This window comes from Balaenoptera musculus, chromosome 12, assembly GCF_009873245.2.
Source record: "Balaenoptera musculus isolate JJ_BM4_2016_0621 chromosome 12, mBalMus1.pri.v3, whole genome shotgun sequence".
In the NCBI taxonomy this organism is placed as follows: domain Eukaryota; kingdom Metazoa; phylum Chordata; class Mammalia; order Artiodactyla; family Balaenopteridae; genus Balaenoptera; species Balaenoptera musculus.
This window is the reverse complement of record NC_045796.1, coordinates 53,011,661-53,034,694: the sequence shown is the minus strand read 5'-3', so window position 1 is coordinate 53,034,694 and position 23,034 is coordinate 53,011,661. Positions and strand designations below refer to the sequence as shown.

At 36.5% G+C, this 23,034-nt stretch overlaps 1 protein-coding gene across 5 annotated transcripts in view; it reads right to left on the bottom strand.

Moving 5' to 3' along the window:
• Positions 1-23,034, bottom strand: part of PDSS2 (decaprenyl diphosphate synthase subunit 2) — a 262,864-nt gene that overhangs the window by 37,054 nt on the left and 202,776 nt on the right. For all 5 annotated transcript variants that reach the window (XM_036871832.1, XM_036871833.1, XM_036871831.1 and 2 more), the window contains 2 exons: positions 17,041-17,214; positions 15,971-16,102 (listed from right to left, as the gene is read on the bottom strand). In XM_036871832.1, the coding sequence (XP_036727727.1) occupies positions 15,971-16,102; positions 17,041-17,214 (306 nt within the window). The remainder of the gene's footprint in view (positions 1-15,970; positions 16,103-17,040; positions 17,215-23,034) is intronic.

Below are 23,034 nucleotides of genomic sequence, written 5' to 3'. Positions count from 1 at the left end.
GCTCCAGACGTGCAGGCTCAGCAGTTGTGGCTCACGGGCCTAGTTGCTCCGTGGCATGTGGGATCTTCCCAGACCAGGGCTCGAACCCGTGTCCCCTGCATCGGCAGACAGACTCCCAACCACTGCGCCACCAGGGAAGCCCAGGTTAAACATTTTTGGCAAGAATATCTTACATGGAATATTATATACTTCATATTGCATCAATGTGGGAGGCACCAAATGTCGGGCTGTCCTACTCTTAATAATGCTATAAATTTGATCACTTGGTTAAAGTGGTGACTATCAGATGGTTCCACTGTAATGACATATTTCCTTCTCTACAATTAGTAATCTATGGGGTCAAGTTTTCCACTTCCTTTGGCATAATTTTTAATATGTTGCATCATGCCAAAAGACACCCACCTCCATCCCACTGTCACCGGGGATGAGGAGAGGGAAGAAAGCTGGAGGTAGGAGACATCCTGTATGAGGTCAAATTTTATTTTAAATTATTTTTAGTTATTAAAGAACAACTTAAAATGAAAACATACACTCAAAAGTGTTATGTATCAAATCTGAACATAATAGAGACAACCAATGTGTTAGTATTTGCTGGTAGGTAAGCTCATTTTTTGTGGACTTCAGAACAAAACTCCTGCCACCTCTGCACAGAACAAGAGCCCTTCAACTTATGAATAGGTTAGGTCTTGAGACCATTTTGTTCCTGAGTCCAAAATGACACTATACAGATAATAAATGTGGGCAGATTACTTTCATGAGAGAAAATGAGATCTTTATAACATTAGTCCTGACTCTTCTTGCTTCTTTATAATCTTTTAAAAATTTATCCAAAGATGCCTGCATTTTGTTTTTCTTGTATGTATAGCTGTTGGCACTATCACAAATGACTCAGTTAAAACTGTGACTTGTACACTTTCAATGAAACAAAAGGCCTCTGCAACAAATATACTATAAAAAAGAATTCGTGGTTTTCAATCTGCTCTTCAAAGATGCTTTTGGGATCTAGGAGTTTCAGTGAACTAAGAAAGGTTTAAATTAGTCCTGAGATGCAATATACCAACAGGAATGAGAATTGGTTCTTGCAGGTATTTTATAACCAGGCTCATTCTTCTCTCTGCTCAGACATTTCATATTTACTTGTTTGTTTGTCTATGGACATCTTTTTCCAAGATAAAACAGTTTTGTCTACACTGAAATCTCTCTCTCCCCGCTCTATAACTTCTGCAGGAGCAGTGTGGAGCCCTTGAGCACGTCTGCATAGTGCACTCATGACCTAGCTACTCACTTTCATATTGTGCAAATATGAATTGGCCTTGATCTCATGAATAATCCATGGCTTGTGACCAAAATTTCAGCAGCAGCATTTCACAATATGCTTAGTCTTTAAGTTCTCAAACTCTCAGCTGTCTCTCGAATTCATTTTAGGTTAAGGGATATCTGACATGGAGGCTGATCCTGTGGTCACCAGCTTTCCACCTTTTCAATTGTTCGTCCTTTCCCTGTCTCTTGCTGATCAGCATGGGTTGCTCAGGCACAGCACTTTTCCAATGATGCACAAACTGGGACACCTGTGGAATTACTCCTACTGTCAAACAACTCATTCCTGAAAAACATCTGCCATTTCCTCACTACTTTCAGTCTTGTTTCTGTTCTAACCACCTCCTCTTCATTCTTGCACTTTCAACATCCTCAACTTACAGTGTTTAACACAAAGGACATGGTAGAAGTGTTGAAAGTGGTACCTGTTGAAAGTTAGAAAGTTGAGTACCTTTTATATCTTGACGTTGCAGTGTAAAGTGCAGAGAAACTATAATTTACAATGATGTAGGTGGACTTTTCCTTTTGGATGTATTGAGCCATTTCCCCAATTGTCTCAGAAAAAAAAAAATTCAGTTTTTTCAGGTAGTAACAGTAACTGTAATGCTGTTTACAGATAAGGACATATAGAGTAGTCTCATCACATACCTTGTTTATAAACTAATCATCTGAGAGAATTCTATTATTTTGAAGTACTTGTGCTTAATCAGTTACAAGCTATTTTCCTTTTTTAAAAAATTGAAGTATAGTTAATTTACAATATTATTTTAGTTTCAGGTGTACAATATAGTGATTCAATATTTTTACAGAATCACAAGCTATTTTCAAACCTTCTCACTTTATTTTGTATTACTAGCTTGGCCACCCCCTTTCACCCAGTGGAGATATACTTTGCTGGGGATGACAGCAAAGAAACTCCATGTATGTAAATCCCTATTTGTTCAACATCAGCTCTTAAATGTTTTGAAAGCTGAGACTAGAAGCCTACATAAAATGACAGCACGATTACCATGGCCATTACCACCTGAACAGGCTGTAACTGTTGATATGCTGCTCACCTGAATGTTCTTTTTATTTTATCACAACAAACATTCCAGTCCTGTGAAACCATTTCATCCTTGACTGCTTTAGCTTGTACATAAAAGTATCATTTATTTTATAAAACAAAATACTATAAATATTTAGATCTTTATAGGTATATAATATATATTTCCAGCTGCTATGTGAGTTAGTATCTATGTATGCCAGATGCAAGCCTGAAAGTACACACTCTGATATAAAAATTTTTTCACAAAACGCTTTTAGAGTTTATAAAATACAGCAAATTAGAAACAAATGTAAATGATTTAATCCCCTACATAAGTAATATTTCTCACTGAACATTACCAAATTCTATTTCTTTTTGTAAAAGAGTTAATTTGGGAGGGGCTATAGTTTCTATTTCATCTGATGGTGCTCATTCACTCAGTAATTGTCCATTGTGCACCTACTATGTGTTAGGTATTGCTCAGGCACTGGAGACACAGCCAGGAACAGAACAAATAAAAATCTTCCTCTAGGGGGTTGCATTGTCTTGTTTTCACATACAATCTCCCTCTAGAACTTAAGCTCCATGAGAGTATGGACATTTTCTCTCCTGATCATAACAGTATTCCATGTCTAGATCAGTGCTTGTAGATAGTAGATGGTCAATATCTGGTGAGTGAATGAATAAATGGATAAATGCTTTTTCTTAATGTGTTGGTTATGTACTATTTATTCAGGAAACTTACAAAGCAAAGTTCCTATTACTCTCTCCTAGTTCTAAGAAAGCTGGGTATTTAGATTCAGTCAGTATTCAGTTAATGTGGAGCCACTATCTGGTGCCTTACAAATAATTTTTACTCGTATTGAACAGTACCATATTTTGACTCTATAACTCAACTTCTGTTTAGAAGTAGATTGAAGAAGGGAATCTATAGAAAATAAATTCAAAGAGTTCATGAAACTCAAACACCCGCCGCGATAGTGAGAGGCCCGCGCACCGTGATGAGGAGTAGCCCCCGCTTGCCACACCAGAGAGAGCCCTCGCACAGAAATGAAGACCCAACACAGCCATAAATAAAATAAATAAACATAGAATAATCATTTAAAGAAAAAAAAAAGAATAATCTACCAGCCTTCTCACAGATGCAGCGGTTTAGAGTAATTGAGTGCCTCAACCTTGATATCAGTGTATTGAAGAGAAAAGAGCCTGAATGGAGGTCAGGAGACCTCAGATTTCAAATGTACTCCCCCAAGCCTCAGGTGGTAAGTAGGCCCTGCTACGGAGGGAAACAGGTAGCCTAAGCTCTTAACTATGACCACTCTAAGAGGCACTGTGACCTCCTAGGAAATGGATATGCTGGGAGCCAGAAAATATTGTTTCTAGCCCATAATAGGTTAATACCTCAAGTAATTTTAAATTTTTACGTGGGTCTTCATTTTCTTATCTGTAAAGTAAGAGTACTGGGTCAGAAAAGGCATCCCCAAATGCTGGGCTGGCTGTATCAGAATCACCTGGGTAGCCTATTAAAAATGCAGATCCTTAATACTCTAGCCCTGAATTCTGAGTCACCTGAGGATCACTGGTGTGGACTATGTCTAACATCCTTTTCAATTTATGCTCTGTATGCATCAGTCTTTATTTCAAAGAGAACAACTATATAAACTCCGTAAGTCTCAAGGAGAAGGGAGTGCTGTAACTTTACCCTCTTTTTCTGACATCTGCCACTTACCATGTATATTTCTAGCAGAGCAAGATATTAAAATAACTTTCTCACTGGGGCCCAAAATAGGCTGATATAAAATAAATGCAGACTGTATTTCAATAGCCGGCAGTCCTGAACCTCTTCCTGCCACACTGTTCATCTCCAGAAACCACTGTAAATTCTGCCACACACGGCGATTCCCTGAGGGCTTCATTACTTGGGTCTTTAAAAGGGATTCACTCATCTTTTGCCTCCTGTAGGTGTGCTTCTTGTCAATCCAGGTCATGAGAAAAGAAAGTAGTTTTTCAGTCTTTAGCAGTTCACAGAGAATGTGCAGTTTGAACCTTGTTTTATCGTAAAAAAATGTGAAAATAGACAAGCCAGTGTGCTCATGACATTGAAGGCCTCCTCTGACAGCTACAGTGAGCACTGTAAAACAATATTCTACACCAAAGCAAACAAAGCCAGTGCTCTGATTGAGAGGATGCACAGAGGGATTAATTCCAAAGGTTTATATACCAGTCTCTGCAGACCAAAGGCAGATAGATTCTCTGTTGGTAAGTAATGGATGTACAATGTGGTCTTTTACTTTAAGAAACAAATGCTTTTTTATAAGTCAAGTAACAAAGAAGGATTGGATGACATAAATGAACTGCTTCCAATTTCTAACTACTGTTATCTGGACTTGAAAACTGGATATGGAAAAACCTTTTTCTAAAAGCAGAAAACTAATATTCCACAGCAGGGAGTGCAGAAATTGCTAGAGACTGATCATCTCTTCTTATCATGTTATTCTTCCCCAATGCTACCAGCTATATTTTAGAATAACAATTTAAAAAATAAGATTCTCTTCTTCAACCTTCAAGAAAAACTATCTTTCTTTCCAATTTTTTAGTTGAAAGAACATAATGAACACCCATTTGCCCTTCAACTAGATTAATTAGTTGCTAATATTTTGTCATCTTTGTTTTCTCTCTAGATGATCATTTGCTGACTATATGAGAGTAAATTATAGACATAATGATATCTCATCCCTAAATATGTCAGTATTTATCTCCTAAGAACAGTGTTCTCCTACATAACTACAAACCCATGACCACATTCAACAAGTTTAACATTTACTATAGTACTTAAGATAATGGCTGTATTCAAAATTTCTGGTCCAACCAGTAGTGTCCTTTAGAGCTATGTTTATCCCAATTCAAGATCAAATTAAAAATCACACATTCCCTTTGGATGTCACGGCTTTTTAATCTCTTCTAATCTACAACATTCTCCATACCACCACCTTTTCTTTTATAATATGGCATTTTTTAAAAGAATCCATGTCAGTTGCCCCACAGAATGTCCCTTCTCCTGGACTTGTCTAATTGTTTTCACATGATTAGACTCAGGTTAAAATATTTTTGAGAAGACTCCTACATAGATGATGCTGTACACTTCTCCATTACATCAGGAGTCATACAATATCAGTTGTCTCGTTATTGGTGAGACTAAGTTTGTTCACTTCCTCCCTTTGTCTTCAATAAGTAATCTGTAGGGTGCTTTGAGTCCCTGTGAATATTCAGTTCCCTACTAACCATTCATCTAATTGTTTTAACCAATTATTCACTAATGATTCTTGTTTGAGTAAAATATTATATTGGTGGCTACAAAAATAATGATATTTAAGAAAAATAATATTTTAAAGGTCTGCCTTGGTACTGGAAGAAATATCATCAATTCCTTTAGAGAAAACAGGTCTTACTGAAAACAGACTCTCTTTGCATTTGCATTGGTATTAAGAGGTTTAGTTAGTTTAGTATATATATGTAAGTTTAGTATATATATGTAAGATTTGTTGGTGGACAGAGGAAGGGAGAAAGGACACATCCCAGAATTGTTTTGGTATAGTGTATGAGGATTTTAAAAGGTCAAAAATCAGATATCTACTAGATCTGCTAGCCCCCAAGTTGAAGCAGCCAGCTAGCTGAGTTTGGTTTGGGAGGAGAAGCAATCCTTGCTGGGCTCTCCAGTTACGGAGCTGGAAAGGTGTCAGAATATAAAGGAACAGGGCAAGCCTTTTCGTTGCTATCTTGACCATTCTTACCTACTAATAAGAGAGCACAGAAGGCACCTGCAAGGAAGTGAACACCCTTCAGAACTGGACTGCTTGGGTACCTGATTTTACCATCTCCTTCACCAGGGAAAACTAATTTTTGGAGGCAAATTTCAATCTCAATGGAATTAACTTTCTCGTATTCTCTTCCTTTGGTTTGATGCGAGAAGAGGAAGAAATAGACAGATGCAGAAGGCTATGGTAACCCATTAAAAAAAGGGGAGGGGGCTTTTATTATTTACATGATAAATCTCTCTCTGTTCAGAAGTCCTGTTATCACTTTTCTTTTTTTTTTGAATTTTGGATTTTATTTTTATTTTTTTATACAGCAGGTTCTTATTAGTTGTCTATTTTATACATATTAGTGTATATATGTCAATCTCAATCTCCCAATTCATCCCACCACCACCACCCTCCCCCGCCACTTTCCCCCCTTGGTGTCCATACATTTGTTTTCTACATCTGTGTCTCTATTTCTGCCCTGCGAACCGGTTCAACTGTACCATTTTTCTAGGTTCCACATATATGTGTTAATATACGATATTTGTATTTCTCTTTCTGAACTTACTTCACTCTATATGACAGTCTCTAGATCCATCCATGTCTCAACAAATGACCCAATTTTGTTCCTTTTTATGGCTGAGTAATATTCCATTGTATATACGTATCACATCTTCTTTATCCATTCATCTGTTGATGGGCATTTAGGTTGCTTCCATGACTTGGCTATTGTAAATAGTGCTGCAGTGAACACTGGGGTGCATGTGTCTTTTTGAATTATGGTTTTCTCTGGGTATATGCCCAGTAGTGGGGATTGCTGGGTCATATGGTAATTCTATTTTTAGTTTTTTAAGGAACCTCCATACTGTTCTCCATAGTGGCTGTATCAATTTACATTCCCACCAACAGTGCAAGAGGGTTCCCTTTTCTCCACACCCTCTCCAGCATTTGCTGTTTGTAGATTTTCTGATGATGCCCATTCTAACTGGTGTGAGGTGATACCTCATTGTAGTTTTGATTTGCATTTCTCTAATAATTAGTGATGTTGAACAGCTTTTCATGTGTTTCTTGGCCATCTGTATGTCTTCTTTGGAGAAATGTCTATTTAGGTCTTCTGCCCATTTTTAGATTGGGTTGTTTGTTTTTTTGATATTGAGCTGCATGAGCTGTTTATATATTTTGGAGATTAATCCTTTGTCCATTGATTGGTTTGCAAATACTTTCTCCCATTCTGAGGGTTGTCTTTTTGTCTTGTTTGTAGTTTCCTTTGCTTTGCAAAAGCTTTTAAGTTTCATTAGGTCGCATTTGTTTATTTTTGTTTTTATTTCCATTACTCTAGGAGGTGGATCAAAAAAGATCTTGCTGTGATTTATGTCAAAGAGTGTTCTGCCTATGTTTTCCTCTAAGAGTTTTATAGTGTCTGGTCTTACATTTAGGTCTCTAATCCGTTTTGAGTTTATTTTTGTGTATGGTGTTAGGGAGTGTTCTAATTTCATTCTTTTACATGTAGCTGTCCAGTTTTCCCAGCACCACTTATTGAAGAGGCTGTCTTTTCTCCATTGTATATTCTTGCCTCCTTTATCAAAAATAAGGTGACCATATGTGCGTGGGTTTATCTCTGGGCTTTCTATCCTGTTCCATTGATGTATATTTCTGTTTTTGTGCCAGTACCATATTGTCTTGATTACTGTAGCTTTGTAGTATAGTCTGAAGTCAGGGAGTCTGATTCCTCCAGCCCCATTTTTTTCCCTCAAGCAGAAGTCTTGTTATCACTTATAATCCATTTTCCTTACTATGCACTCTTGGAATCCGGAAGAGACGTGAAATATAAAATTACAGTTTGACTAAGAAAAAAACATCTACCCAGATCTCAGAAAGCCATGAGCAAGGAAATGAGGTTGACAGGAGAACTGAGGTGTTTCCTCCTGTGGCCAGGTCTCAAGATGATGTCCACCAACCCTGATGGTGTATCTCAAGCCACCATGTCAAAAATCAAACTTATACCAATGTTCCCACTTCACTTTCCTGTTTTTATTTATGGCACAATCCTTTCTGTTATCCAAGTTCAAAATCCTCGTTTTGGCCTCTGACCACCCCTCCCCAGTAGACATCTGCCAGGTTCTCCCTATCATATCAGTTTTCAGGTCCTATATATTTTCTCTCTGAAGTGAATTTTATACCTAACCTCCTTACCTTCCCATTCTCATGGCCAATACTCTGATTAGGACTTTTCCCCTGCACTTATCAACAGATTCCCCACAACCTCCTGACTGATCTCCTTTTTTTTATAGTATCTCCTTGTTCTTCTGATTCTATATAACGTAGTTAGATATACCTCTCTAAAACACATTTCAAACCCTGACAATACCTGGCTCAGAAACTTCAATTTCTGCTCCATGACTTCTGAATCAAGTTCATTTTCTACAGACAAACATCGCAAAATCCTTTTTTTTTTTAATTGAGGTAAAATTCACATAACATAAATGTGAATTTATGTTACTCAGTGACATCTAATACATTTACAATGTTGTGCAACCATCACCACTATCTAGTTCCAGAACATTTTTGTCATGTTGTAACATGTATCAATACTTCATTCCTTTTTATGGCTGGATAATAATCCATTGCATGGATATACCATATTTTGTTTATCCATTCATCATTTGATGGACACTGGGTTGTTTCCACTTTTTGGCTTTTGTAAATATTGCTATACATGTTTTTGTTTGAACCAAAGTCTTTAAGTATAGTCACTATGTACTATTTTGGCAATTCTCCATCTATCCCTATACTGCCCCATGTTTTTCACCTTCCATCCAAATTATAATACTTCTTTTTTCTTTGAATACACTGCATGCTTGCCCATCTGCCACCCTTTTTCATGGTTTCTGTTGTGTAGGAAGCCTTTATTCCCATCTTTGTTGTCATGATCTTCTTCAAGGACTATCTCAGATATCACTTACTTCACAAACCCTTTCTTGACTTTTCCAACTGGATTCAAGCTCTTTTTCCTCTGAGCTGCCCCACTGGCATCAATTACAGTATTCCTTATATTTGTGTGCTTCTCTCAACAAGGCCAAGACAACCGTCAGGCAATTTACTGCTGTATCTCCTACAGTCAAGCACTTTGTTTCCTTAAGTGCTCAGAAAACCTTAAGAAATATTTTAACTTAGGAGATATTTAGAGCCATTTCATAGTCTTTGTGGTTTCATATAGAGTCCTTTCCAATGCCCACACTCTACACCCTCTATGGTAGAGGATGTTGTCAGTATTATTCCTTTTGAAACAACTAAAAATAACCTAAATAATTAGAAAAATATCATGTGGCATTAATGAGGACTCTCTGAATGTGCACTTTCTCTTTTGTTTAAGAATATATATGTGTTATATTCGTGCACATCAGCTTTGCCTAGAAATTTTTGTTTCATTTTTTGAATAAGAAGTAAAAGTAGGATATCTAGGGACAACTGAGTTATAGTTTAGCACTGGTAATATGTAGTTCACTTAAGGTATTTTATGGATGGTTATGACAGTGTCAGAATGTCACAAGCCTAAGTGACATTTCAGTACTTTCAGAAATAGCCAAGAAAAAAATAATCATAATTCTTATTTCTTCAGGTGACTTATAATGGCAGCAGAAAACTAGAAGGATCATTAAAAATAAAGTTTGCTGACCTGCAATAGCCTCTGGACTCCCTGAGAGAGTCAGAGCTCTGTGGTTCTCTGAAGGATTCTACTTTCTTTTATTAGGCATCAAAATGATAGCTGAGTAATGACTTCACCTCCCTAGGGTGAATCACCCATTCACTATCAGTATTTTTACCTGATCATTATTTTTCAGCAGCTACAAATTTAAATTTAAAATTAAGGTAGGGAAGGAGTATGGAGACATTGCTTAACAAATATTTTTCATCTGTTTCTGGTCTGGTCTGGCCTGGTGCTCTAAACTGCCTCTTACGAAAGTGCATAGTGTGTGTACACCTGAGGGTGCGATGGAAGAGAGCTGTCCGATCTTAAGATTTGGGGAGGACGGGGAAGTTGGAGGGGGTAGCAGGGCCTGATATGAAAAATTCCAGAGGTGCTGTGCTTCTTGGCTTCGCAGTGATATTGAATGGGCACTAAGGGTATGTGATCCCCTCTTACCTTCCTTTCCGGTCATTAATTCTCACTCTCCCTAAGCAGGAAATCAAAAGGGTAGATGGAACACAAACCTGTCTATAATTTTACATGTGATAATAACAAATCATAGTTGTCTTCCATCATTGGGAGCAAGACTTTTCTATTTCTAAGTGTCAAAGACAGTATTTAGCTTCTAATAGAGATAAACATTTTCTTATAATGCATCTCTTGCCTAAGAGATTATTTAAAGAAATTTCTTAGATTTATTTGAGAGCTGAAAGGGACCTTAGCAAGGATCTAGTCCAATGCCATCATTCTGCAAAAAAAATAATAAAAAGGATGTTAAAGAATGTGACCAAGGTAAACAGATGCTAGCAGAGCCCGAACTGGAATCCAGGTCTTCCAAATCCTGGTCCTCTATGGATCATTTCTGCTATACCAACTTGATTCTTTCTATTTAACAAAACAGGTTGCCACCAGTTTTGTCCCCCGAAGACCACACCACACACACTTTTTGACAAATACTAATTAGATGACTATTCCAAGTAAGTTACTATACAGGACTATTGGTAATTCAAAGGTAAATGCACTATGATCCTTAAGGATCTTACAATAAAATTTAAAACCTGGGAGAAGAAAGGTTTACAAAAATGTAGAGGAGAAAAATATCACAGAAAGTTGGAAAGAGAGCACTAGAACTAATTTCAGGATTAATAAGCAGCCTCCTTGAGATTCAGGATAGAATGTCCCTCTCAAGTGTTATGCAAATTGTGTTCCCTAACTCTGACTAGGCGGTGTTCACAGAACAAGATCATTATTATAGAGAGCTTTATATAAACATGAATAAAATTTAGAAAATTAAAATAAACTCAAGTAAGGAGTCTTTAATCTGAAAAATGTTGCCCCCTGCATGACAGAAACTGATTTCCTAAATTTCTTATTTGCTTCAGACGAATTCACCTTCTCTTCTGTGACCCTGTTCATGACTCAGACATGTAGATATAAGGAGAAGGGCCCGAAGTCCATGGAGCAAATCACAGCAGTCTGGTTGGGCCTTGAGGTGGGCAATAAACTGCCAGTTCTTCCTGAAGGGTGAGGATTTAGAGATGATCACAGGGGACCTAGGTTGGAGGATGTAACCTCATCTGCTCATGGGTGTCATCTGGCAGAGTTTACTGACCTCTGGACAAGATCTATTTATTTACTTGAGATAATGCCTAAGGCATAGGCTATTTGGAAAGGATATCCCTTTGAAGTGAAAGTCAAATTGAAGATAATGATTTGGGAATATTTCACCAGCTGTTTAGGAAATCCTGGACTCTCATGTAGTCTATATTTACAACTTTGCATGCCTGCAAAGACACTAAGAGTTAAATATGTTCCTTTTCTGTGAAGCTTCTTTAAAATTCATATCTATGCTGCTTATATATATATATATATATATATATATATATATATATATATATACACACACACACATATATATATATATGTATATATGTGAATAGCCAACGGAGACTTGATAGCTTTCATTTAACATATTTAGCTGGATCTTTTCAACCAAAATGTATATCTGCAATGTATTCTAATGTAACCCAATTAGAGCTACTAGCACCATCTGTATATACATTTTTGGTTCAGCTGTCAAAAAACACACAAATACAATGCTCGTAATACAATATTCAATAGTGGTGTAATATTTTATTGTACTATACTTCATTTAACTTTTTTCTATTAAATTGAAAATTCAATTCAAATTTTTCAATTTCAAATTTCAAATTCAATTTCAAATTTCAAATTCAAATTTCAAAATTTTCAATTTTCATTTTCTTCCTTTTACAATTAGTATTTTACTACGTAAAGCTTTGCCCACATCTCTGATATTTTTCTTGGGATACATTACTAGAAGTGCAATTACTATAGCAAAGTATATAAACTTTTAAAGCAAAGGTTTAAAAATATATATGTATGTATAGTATTTAAAGAGTCTAATAACACAAGACTTCTAACAAAATATCCTAGCACTCTCCAGACTTTGTCTGTCTCATTTCCCTCTCTTTAGCTGTTTCTTCTGTTTATCTTCAAATACTGTTTTCTTGATTTTTAAATTTTAAGACATTATCTATTGATCCTATGATAAAAGGAATAATTACATTTCTTACATGACCAAAAACATTCCTTTCCCCTACCCTCTCCCCAGTGATTATACTTTTTGGTTTAAATCAGTATTTGGTATTTACATTTTTATGCTATATAAATATTATCCTCTAAGCCATGTAAAGTATTATGATTACATTTTCTTTCTTATACATTAAAAATTTATTCACTACAGCTAAGAACTGCCTCATTTTATATCATATGTTTAATGTGGCTGTTTAAAAAAGTGGGTCCCAAATTCTTTGAAATTGTTCCCAGTGATAGGTGAGGTATACAGCCCCTCCCCTTGATTCTGGGTGGGCTTGTGACTATTTTGATAGGAGATTATGAAAATGGCAGGTGATTTCAGAGGCTGGTCATAAAAGAAGATGCAGCCTCTGCCTTGTTTGCTGGAAGGAACACTTGTGTTTGGAGTTCTGAGTTGGCAAGAAAGAAGTCTGACTACTCTGAGGCTGCCATGCTGTGAGGAAGCCAAGCCAAGTGGAGGAGCCATGTGTGAGTACTCTGGTTGGTAAGAAGCCTGGCTTTCTTGACAGCCCAGCCTAGGTGCCAGGTGTGAGTGGAGACTCCAGATGATTCCAGTCCCCAGCATCACTGAATCACCTCTAGCCTCTGGGTCTTTCCAGCTGAGGCCCCAGACATCATGGAGCAGTCATCCCTTCTGTGCATTGTCCAAATTCCTGACCCACAGAATCCATGAACATAATAAAATGGTTATTTTAAGCAGCTAAGTTTTGGGGTAATTTGTTATGCAGCAGTGGTAACTGGTACCCTTAGTTTTCTATGTTCCTATTATTAATTTGTCCCTAAATTCTCAATATGGCCAAGTACACTAGGGGATCATCAGTTCCATTGTTTCCTTGGAGATATTACTTCTGGAGATCTCTGTCCTCTTGTCCCAGTCGAGCCTGGATGCAGAGCCATCAGCCTAGGACTTGCATGGGTGAGAGACAGTGTGGCATGTTATTGTACTTACAGATGTGGGCCCTGCAGCCAGGCTGCCTGGGTTTGCATCCTGGCTCCACCACTTACCAGTGCTGTGCTCCAGCACTTACCAGTGCTGTGCTCAAGTTAATCTCTCTCTGCTTCAGGTTTCTCATTAGAACAGTGCTTGGCACAAAGTAAGTGCTCTTATTGTTGGCATTCTTGTTGTTGTTTATTATTCTTCCCTTCACATTGTCCTGGGAATTCCCATCATCTCACACCTATGTCTGATGCCCTAGTTCCTAAATTCCACATCTTTTTCTTTCTTGGTTATTCCCTTGATAGAATACATCACTAGCTCCCTAAAAAAAGATGCCTAGGAGGTAAGTTTTTTGAGACTTTATTTATGCTTTAATTGTCTTTTTTTAACATCACACTTGATAGTATGACTGGCATAAAATTCTAAGTGGGAAACAATTTCTCTTTGAATGTTGAAGTTATTACTTCATTGTCTTGAAGCTTTCAGCGTCACTACTAAGACAATTCTGACTCTTGATCCTTTGTACGTAGGTTTTTCTTTCTGGAAGTATTAAGATCTCTTCTCTATCCCCATTGTTTCAAAATTTGATAATGATGTCACTTGGTGTGGGTCTTTTAAAATTCATAATTTAGAGTGCCATTTCAATTTGGAGACACCTTCAGGTCCTTCATTTCTTAGAATTTTTCTTTTCTTTTAATTCTTTATTAATTTTTCCTCTCCATTTTCATGAAGTCTCTTTCTGGGACTCATAACAGATATAAGATCTCTCAAATTGGTCCTCTAATTTTCTTATCTTTTCTATTTTCTATTGTCTTCTTAGTCAATTTTCTGGGAGATTTTTTTAATATCTTCCATTCTTCTGACTTTTAAAAAAAATATATTTATTTATTTTATTTATTTATTTTTCGCTGTATTGGGTCGTCATTGCTGCACGAGGGCTTTCTCTAGTTGCGGTGAGCGGCGGGTTACTCTTTGTTGCGGTGCAGAGGCTTCTCATTGCGGTGGCTTCTCTTGTTGCGGAGCACCGGCTCTAGGTGCGTGGGCTTCAGTAGTTGTGGCACACGGGCTCTAGAGAACAGGCTCAGCAGTTGTGGCGCACGGGCTTTGTTGCTCCGCAGCATGTGGGATCTTCCCAGTACAGGGCTCGAGCCTGTGTCCCCTGCATTGGCAAGCGGATTCTTAACCACTGCACCACCAGGGAAGCCCCTTCTTCTGATTTTTTTTTTAATTCTGCTTTCATATTTTTGTACTTTATAATTCTGACTTCTTATTCTTGAATTGTCCTTTTTTACATATCACCTGTTCTTATTTCATGGATTTAATATCTTATCTCACTGAATATATTGATTGTAGTACATTTGGAAATGTCTTTTTTCCCCCTTGCACTGCCTCTGTTTCCTCTAAGTTCCCTCCTTTTTTTTTTTTTTTTTTTATTCAGTTTGCTTTTGACTTGTTCTTTCATGGCAGACATGGCAGAGGCTGCTCTCAAACGCCTGGTCCTTTATTAGCTATTCTACTTCAGTTGGATATTCTGTGCCCTTGGATACTCTGAGGCTCGTCAACTGGTAGACCTCACTGTAAGGCAGCTGGCCAGGGTTACAGCATGTTTACTGAGGGAGCCCCAAAAGTCCACATCTGCAGGGCTTTTCCTCTGGGTTTGACAGTTTCCCCAGAAAGGAATCCTCTCATTTTCTACCTGGTGAATATAACGGATTTTAAGCTGGCTGTAAGTATTTTGAGATCTATTAGGGAGGAGTGGTTGGAGAGGGAAAATCTTATCTTTCCAAAGCAGATTATCTTAGGCTCTCTCTACTTGAAGTGTGCCATCTACCTCCGCCTCAGCTGTGCCTGCTTTCCCATGTCCAGTCTCAGATTAACCCAATCAATTAGAACAACCAAGTTAAATAAATTCCATGAAGGTTTGGATAAAAAGGCAAGAACTTTTTGTACCTGGATTTAAAAAAACCCAAAAAAGTTTCTGGATTTAAGAAAAACCCAAAAAAGCTCCCTCTCATCTTCCATACCTTCCCTCCCCTACAAAAAAGTAGAAAATTCACCCAAGTCCCTTTACCCCTCCTACTTAACCATACTTTTTTTGTTTTTTCCTTTGATAATGCCTCAGAACTTGAGTATTCAGGATCCAAGTTTGTTTTAAAATAACCCAATGAAGTGACAGGCGGAGCTCCTGGAATTCTGCAGCTTGTGCTAGAGTCTACATATGGGAAATTGCCGTCAGTTAAAGGGTAGTGCTGTTACCATAGCCCAATTTTTGAAAGCCTTTAGAAAAAAAAAATCATCTGAGTAAATTAGTATTCATCACAGGCACAGATTTTGTATTGCAGTTTTCTATGAATTCAGATAATAAGAAAACACAGTACTGCAGTCTCTAACTTTTAACTAACATTTACCTCTCAAAAATGTATATTATAAATTAAGAATTTTACCTGTTATATGAATAAGCTCTTATATGACTGATCTATATGCTCCATATGGCTGATTAGTCTTAGATCATCATAAAATATGAGCTATGTTTTAAAATCAACCAAATACTATTGGTACCTAAAATAAGAGTAATTTCATTTTACCTCTCTGATCTGCTTAATCCACAAATCTCTTCCAAGAAACTCCTGATGTAAGACTATAGGAGCTGAGTTTAGATTAAAAGTCAAGGAGTCACTGGTCTTTTCTTTAATAAAAGGCTGGAGATCAGAATTTATCTAGAAGGAGTAGTGAAAAGAGTTAAATCAGTGAAATGCATATACATTGGCATGTTTTAGTCATATTCAGAAGCACCAGTTACTACAGTGAAAAATTAAGCTTAAGGAACTCAGTTTTTAGATGTACTTAATAAGCAAAAGAACAGCTCATATGATTAACAATAATCTTAAAAAAACTTCTAAAATACTTTTCCCCTAACATATTCCTTTTTTATTTGGCAGCAGCCTTTATTTTGCTTTTTAAGTTCAAGGTAAGGATCAGAAATTATATTTATTTAATAAATATAATCAAATAATAAATAAATTAATCAAAGATTTAATAAAGTACATAAAAACTCATCTGGAGATATTACATATTTTTGTATATATTTCCCACTTCTTATGAGCTATTTAAGTGACATCTAAGAAATATGTACTAAATGGAATTTAAAATTACATATACATGGAGGTAACAAAATAACAGCTAATCTTGAGACATCTCATATTTCATTATGCCCATTCAAAAGAATCAGTTATTGGAATTAAAGCTTTCAATTTTGCTCCATATATTTCTAAATTTCATTAACTTTCCACAGTTTGTTTTACATAGGAACTATAAGGGAACTGTAACAAAAATGCAAATATTCTTCCATTTTGTGACTGGCAACATTACATGTTATTTAATAATTTGCAAGAGTTCTTTCAAGAACCCTTTCAGGTGGTAAGAAGAGACAAACATCACAAATATGGTTTAAGTAAGCTGTAGCTTTCTATCAAAATTATGCAGTACTCACCAATCGTACTGTTTATATTATGTAATAACCACCACGAATGATAGATTTTATGTACTCAATAAACAGTTTTTGAGATATAAAAGCAGTTTATTAAATGGTAAAAGGTTTCTTGCGTATCATTTTAGCTATTTAAATACAGAAAAAATAGAAAGGGTATGCAAATACCTTATGACTCATGGCCATGTGCTTCCCATACTGAAATGCCATATCCTGAACCTCAGCATCATGCTTTGCTAATTCCATTGCAGCTTGGCAGCTCTTTGCTAATAAGGCACCATGGGAGAGAAAAGTCTGCTCCTTCCAAGTCAATATTCCAATATCATCTGTGATATGATTTTCCTAAAAATTACAACAAAAGCCAAGATAAAAGGGTTTTAGGAGTAATTTAATTGTTTCGGTTTTTGAAGAATAAGCATTAAAAAATGAACTATTCAAAACACTCAGGCTGTTGCAATAAGACAGAACTAAAAGATGCTGACCATCACCTCTACCTAAAGAGAACTAAGGAGGTGGGAACTGCTTTTTTAGGGTAATTGGGAAAAAATGAAAGAAATGCTGAAGCAAATTTTATTTTGAGCTAGGGAACTTCTATTAAAATATACTTATAAGGCAAAATTAGAAACTTAGACCTTCAAACTAACTCTCTTCTAGATTCATATCAGTTCTTAATTAAGTGTTAGTATTCCAAAATACAAGGATCCTATTGTCTTTAACTTATGTTAAAATGTCAAGGGCATAGTGAAGGAACTGCATTCTCTTATAAGCAGGTAGATAGAAAAATCAGAGAGAAGGTAACCCATTACAATGGAGTATGATTAGATCATACTATTCATCAAAGTTTATTCCCATAAGAAGAAACAAGATGATAAGGGAAGACATAACTGTAGTTTATTTAATTTCATCTTTTTACATTACGAAAATCACGGTAGTATCTTTAAGTAAGCATAAGCATACACATACCTACTGACTCTAGACCAGTGATGTCCAATGAAATTATAATGCAAGCCCCATATGCAATTAAAAATTTGCTAGTAGCTACATTAAAAAAGTGAAAAGAAACAGGTGACATTAATCTTAATGACATTTTATCTATCCCAATGTATCTAAAATATTACTATAATAAAATAAAACATATAATCAATATAAAATTATTAATAATATTTTACATTCTTTTTTTACCCTAACTTTTCAAAATCAGTGTGTATTTTACACTTACAGCACATCGCTAGTGACATTTCAAGTACTCAGTAGGTACAAGGAGCTGGTGGCTACCCTAGTGGACAGCTCTGCTTTAGGCAGTTAGCTCTCTGAGGACAAGAATGATGAAGCCATATACATAATGATGCTCATTTTACGGTGTTTCTTTGAAACCTCAAGCTAACTAGAACCCATCCAGAAGGATTAATTAACCCGAACACTTTACTTCCTGCCGCCCATACCACAATCCTTCTCCTGCCACCATTATTTGCGGACAAAATAAAAAATAATAAGAAAACTTAGACACCATTAAAAAATGATCTTAGATTTAGCCCCACCTCTTTCACCATGTTGAAGGGAATCTTCAACCCATTGGTCAGATCAAATTCTCGACTTAATTTTATATGCTTTTAAACAAAAAGAGAGTTCCACTTATAGCAACAGTTACAAATATGCAACGTGGTATTGTGTAATAATCAAAAAGCCACTTGGGGAGAAACAGTGCATAAACTGCTTCATAAAACATTACGAATAAATAATAGCATTTAATTTTGGAAATCTGAGAATGGATTTTAAAATATGTGAAGTTAATATCATATTAATAAACCTAGATAAAAACCATATTATCTCTCCAGATATACTAAAGATGCATTTGACAAAATTCAACTCCTATTCTTGATGGGAAAAAAGCTCTGAATAAAAACAGGAAGAGATGCGTATTTCTTCTTTTTTTTAAATGTATATACTGCAATTTTATTTCAATGGCACAAATGAAGTTAGCGTGTAGGAAATTTATTTATTTATTATTTAAAAAAATATTTATTTATTTGGTTGTGCCGGGTCTTAGTTGTGGTGGGCGGGCTCCTTAGCTGAGGCTCAAGGGCTCCTTAGTTGCGGCAGCCAGGCTCCTTGGTTGCAGCTCCAGGGCTCCTTAGTTGAGGCATGCGGGCTCCTTAGCTGTGGCATGCGAACACTTAGTTGCAGCATGTGAACTCTTAGTTGCGGCATGCATGTGGGATCTAGTTCCCTGACAAGGGATCAACCCAGACCCCCTGAATTGGGAGCACAGTCTTATCCACTGCGCCACCAGGGAAGTCCTGCGTGTAGGAAATTTAAATGAAACAGTATGGTAAAAATAGCAGAGAACCAAAAAAATCTAAAAAGCAAGTATACCTAAAGCATGAGAATTCATCAGTGTTTCATCTTCAATTTTGACTGACACCTGATGCTTGCAAATTTTGAAATAAACTTTGAGATCATGATCACTATTCTGAAGAGATTTCAGCACGAGCACTAAGATTTGTACATTCAGTTGGTTTGCAGTTGACTTGTTAGCCATTTACATACTATAGTACAGATTTGTCACTGGTCAGATCACAGTGTTGAAGGAAAGAAAGACCTTCCTGTAATTATATAGAAAGGATCCCCTAAACTGCACTCAGCTTAAGACATCCAATGTACAAGAGCACAAAAACCATCATAGTAATGTGGTTCCAAGGAACATAGTTTTGGTAAGGAAAATAACCTAAGCTCCTGTTTCCCATTTTAATTACTGAAATCTCTACCAATGACAAAAATGTCATATAGCACACTAAATGTATACAGTAATTCAAACTTCATGCAAAGAGCACATTTAGCAATCTGGGATAATGCAAAATGACCGGAAATATAACGAACGTGATTCAACACTGGTTCTTTTTGTCATTTTACACAGACGTCATGTTAATATTAGACCAAAGCACAAAATGTTTAGTGCATAAACCAATTTCTTTTTTAAGATCTATCATTTTTATCGTAGTTTTTTATCTTACTTTGGACCACTTGTACCCCGTACTCTATCCTACTATAGACTGTTTAACTTAATCAACAAAATCAAAAGTAATTTCTGACCAGATTTATGGGGGACATAAAAATTTATAACATCGAAGTGTCTGCATAACCAAAAGTACAGTAATAAAGAAGAAAATGCCTCCTATTTCTTTTAGAAAATAGTACTTTGTAAGCTTGCTGCATCTTTAATGCTTTTACTATTGCATGACAATGAATAGTTGATAGAAAAAAAGAACTGTATACTTGAATTATGATAGCTCATCCATCACAGATTAATCTAATAAAGAAGTTTCTGCAGAAACAGGAACTATTTTAACAAGGAAAAAAAAAATGCCCTCATTCCAGATGTATATTTCTTTAATACGACAGGTGCCTGTGTTCGTGTGTGTGTGTGTGCACAAGCATGCATGATCACCCAGAAGTCAGCAAATACTTTATGGGGAAACACATGAGCCCCTCTTCCTAAAATCAGGAACAGGACAGAGATGAACACAATACCATTGCTATTTAACAATGTAATAGAAGAGGCAAGAAAAGGATAGCTGTATAAAAATTAGAAAGGAAGAGTTTAACTATCACTATTTGAAGACAGTATAACTGTATATTGGGGAAGACCAATATACAAAACTCAACCAAAAAACTACTAAAACAAGAAGATAATTCAGTAAGGTAGCAGCATATAAAATCAATATAATTTATAATTAACATAATAGATGTAACCATAGTTTTCATACATAAAAACTAATCAGAAAGTATTGTAAATAGGGTCTTTTCTTCCATTATATCTACGAAAAAAAGATTAAAAAGCTGGGAATAAACTTAGAAATGTACAAAATTGATATGAAGAAAATGTTAAAATACTACTGAAGGAAAGCAAGTTAAATAAATATAAAGGCATATCATGTTTAAAGATAGTAAGATCCAACTTCATAAAGTAACTTCAATAAAATTAACACCACCCCTCCCGGCCCCCAACTTAGGCAAGCTGATTCTAAAGTTCATATTGGAAACAGCATGAAGAATAACCAGAATAAGCAGGAAGCCATGAAAAAGAAGAGCAGTGTAGGGTGAGGTGGGGGGAAGAAAGGTAGATGAGGAGAGCTAATGATGTCTAGCCCTACCAGATACTATATTATAAAGCCTCGGTAATTAAAAAAAAAAAAAAGCGCACTTTTTAGATAGACAAACTATGGAACAAAATAGAAAGTCCAGGAATCAATCAAACTATACACAGGAATTTACTATATTTTAGGGAAAAGTTGGACTTTTCAGTAAATGGTGCTGGTACAACTGAATAGCTTTCTGGAAGAAAATTAAGACTGATCTGCATTTTACACAATTTATCAGGATAAACTCCACATAGCAAAAAATAAAAGCAAAAGAACCACAGACAACAATAGAAGACAAAAGACAATAAGGAAAGGTATGTGCACTTCCTATCACAGATGAATGACAAACCTCCCTTTGGTAGGCTAATAATGGTCCCACACAGATAGCCACATCTTAATCCCTAGAGTCTGTGAATGTTACCTTACACGGTAAAGGGGACTTTGCAGTTATGTTAAGTTCAGGATCTTGAGATGGAGGAATTATCCCAGATTAACTGGATGAGCCTAATGCAGTCAAAAGGACCCTCATACAAGGGAGGCAGCAGGGTCTGAAGATGGAGGATGAAGCCATAAACCAAGAAATGAAGGTGGAAACTAGAAAGGGCAAGGAAAGGGATTCCCCACTAGAGCCTCCAGAAGGAATACAACCCTGACAACATCTTGATTTGGGGGCTTCTGACCAAAAAAACCAAAAACAAACAAACCACTTTCCACCGCCTTAAAGCATCATTCAGTGTTGGTGAGGCTGTGAAGAAACAGGCATCTCAAATATGACCGGTAGAGTCTGTCATACAGAGTGAAGTAAGTCAGAAAGAGAGAAACAAATACCGTATGCTAACGCACATATATGGATTCTAAAAAAATGGTACTGATGAACCTAGCGGCAGGTCAGGAATAAAGACGCAGATCTAGAGAATGGACTTGAGGACACGGGGTGGGGGGACGGGAAGCTGGGGCAAAGTGAGAGAGTGTCATGGACATATATACACTACCAAATGTAAAATAGATAGCTAGTGGGAAGCAGTCGCATGGCACAGGGAGATCAGCTCTGTGCTTTGTGACCTCCTAGAGGGGTGGGATAGGGAGGGTGGGAGGGAGACGCAAGAGGGAGGAGATATGGGGATATATGTATACATATAGCTGATTCACTTTGTAATACAGATGTATTACATCTGTACAGAAACTAACAAAACACTGTAAAACAATTATACTCCAATAAAGATATTTAAAAAATAAAATAAATAAACAAATAAATAATGATACTAAAAAGACATGAAAATGAAAAAAAAATGACTGGTGGAAGTGGAGATTGGATAGAAATTTTGTAATGTCTATCAAAATTACAAACGTATCTGCGCTGTGACTCAGCAATCCTACTTCCAGGAATTAATCCTACATACAAGCCCCCACACATGTGAAATTAAATACATACAAGGTTATGGTCTATTGTTCATCCAGCTGCCTGGGTGATCCTTTTAAAACATAAGCCAGACAGAAGCATACTGGCCTTTGTGCTGTTTTGCAAACACTCCAGGCCTGTTCCTCCTTCAGGCCTCCATACCTGCTATTCTCTGTCACTTACTCTCCCCAGATGTTTATATGGCTCAATTCCTCATTGCTTTTGGGTCTGTAATCAAATATCAATTCCACATCCCTTCCCCATCATTTCCTGTCTCTCTACCTGGCTTGAAATGTTTTTCCCTGATACTACTGGACCCCTGATATAGTTATTTGTTTAATGGCTTATTCCCTGTCTCCGTCACTAGAATGTCTGCTCCATGAAAGCAAGCTCTTCGTTTTGCCCTCTGCTGAATCATCAGCACCCAACAGAGTGCATTAAGTGTGCAATAACATTTGCTGAATCTTTATCTTTCTTTTGGTATCTTTCTCTTTCCCTCTTTCCCACCTTCCCCTATTCTTCCTATATTGAACATAATAAAGAATTGAAATAATTTTCCCTGAATGCCTTCCTACCACCCACAGAATCAAGATAAGCTCTTATAGCATAGGATTCAAGGCAATG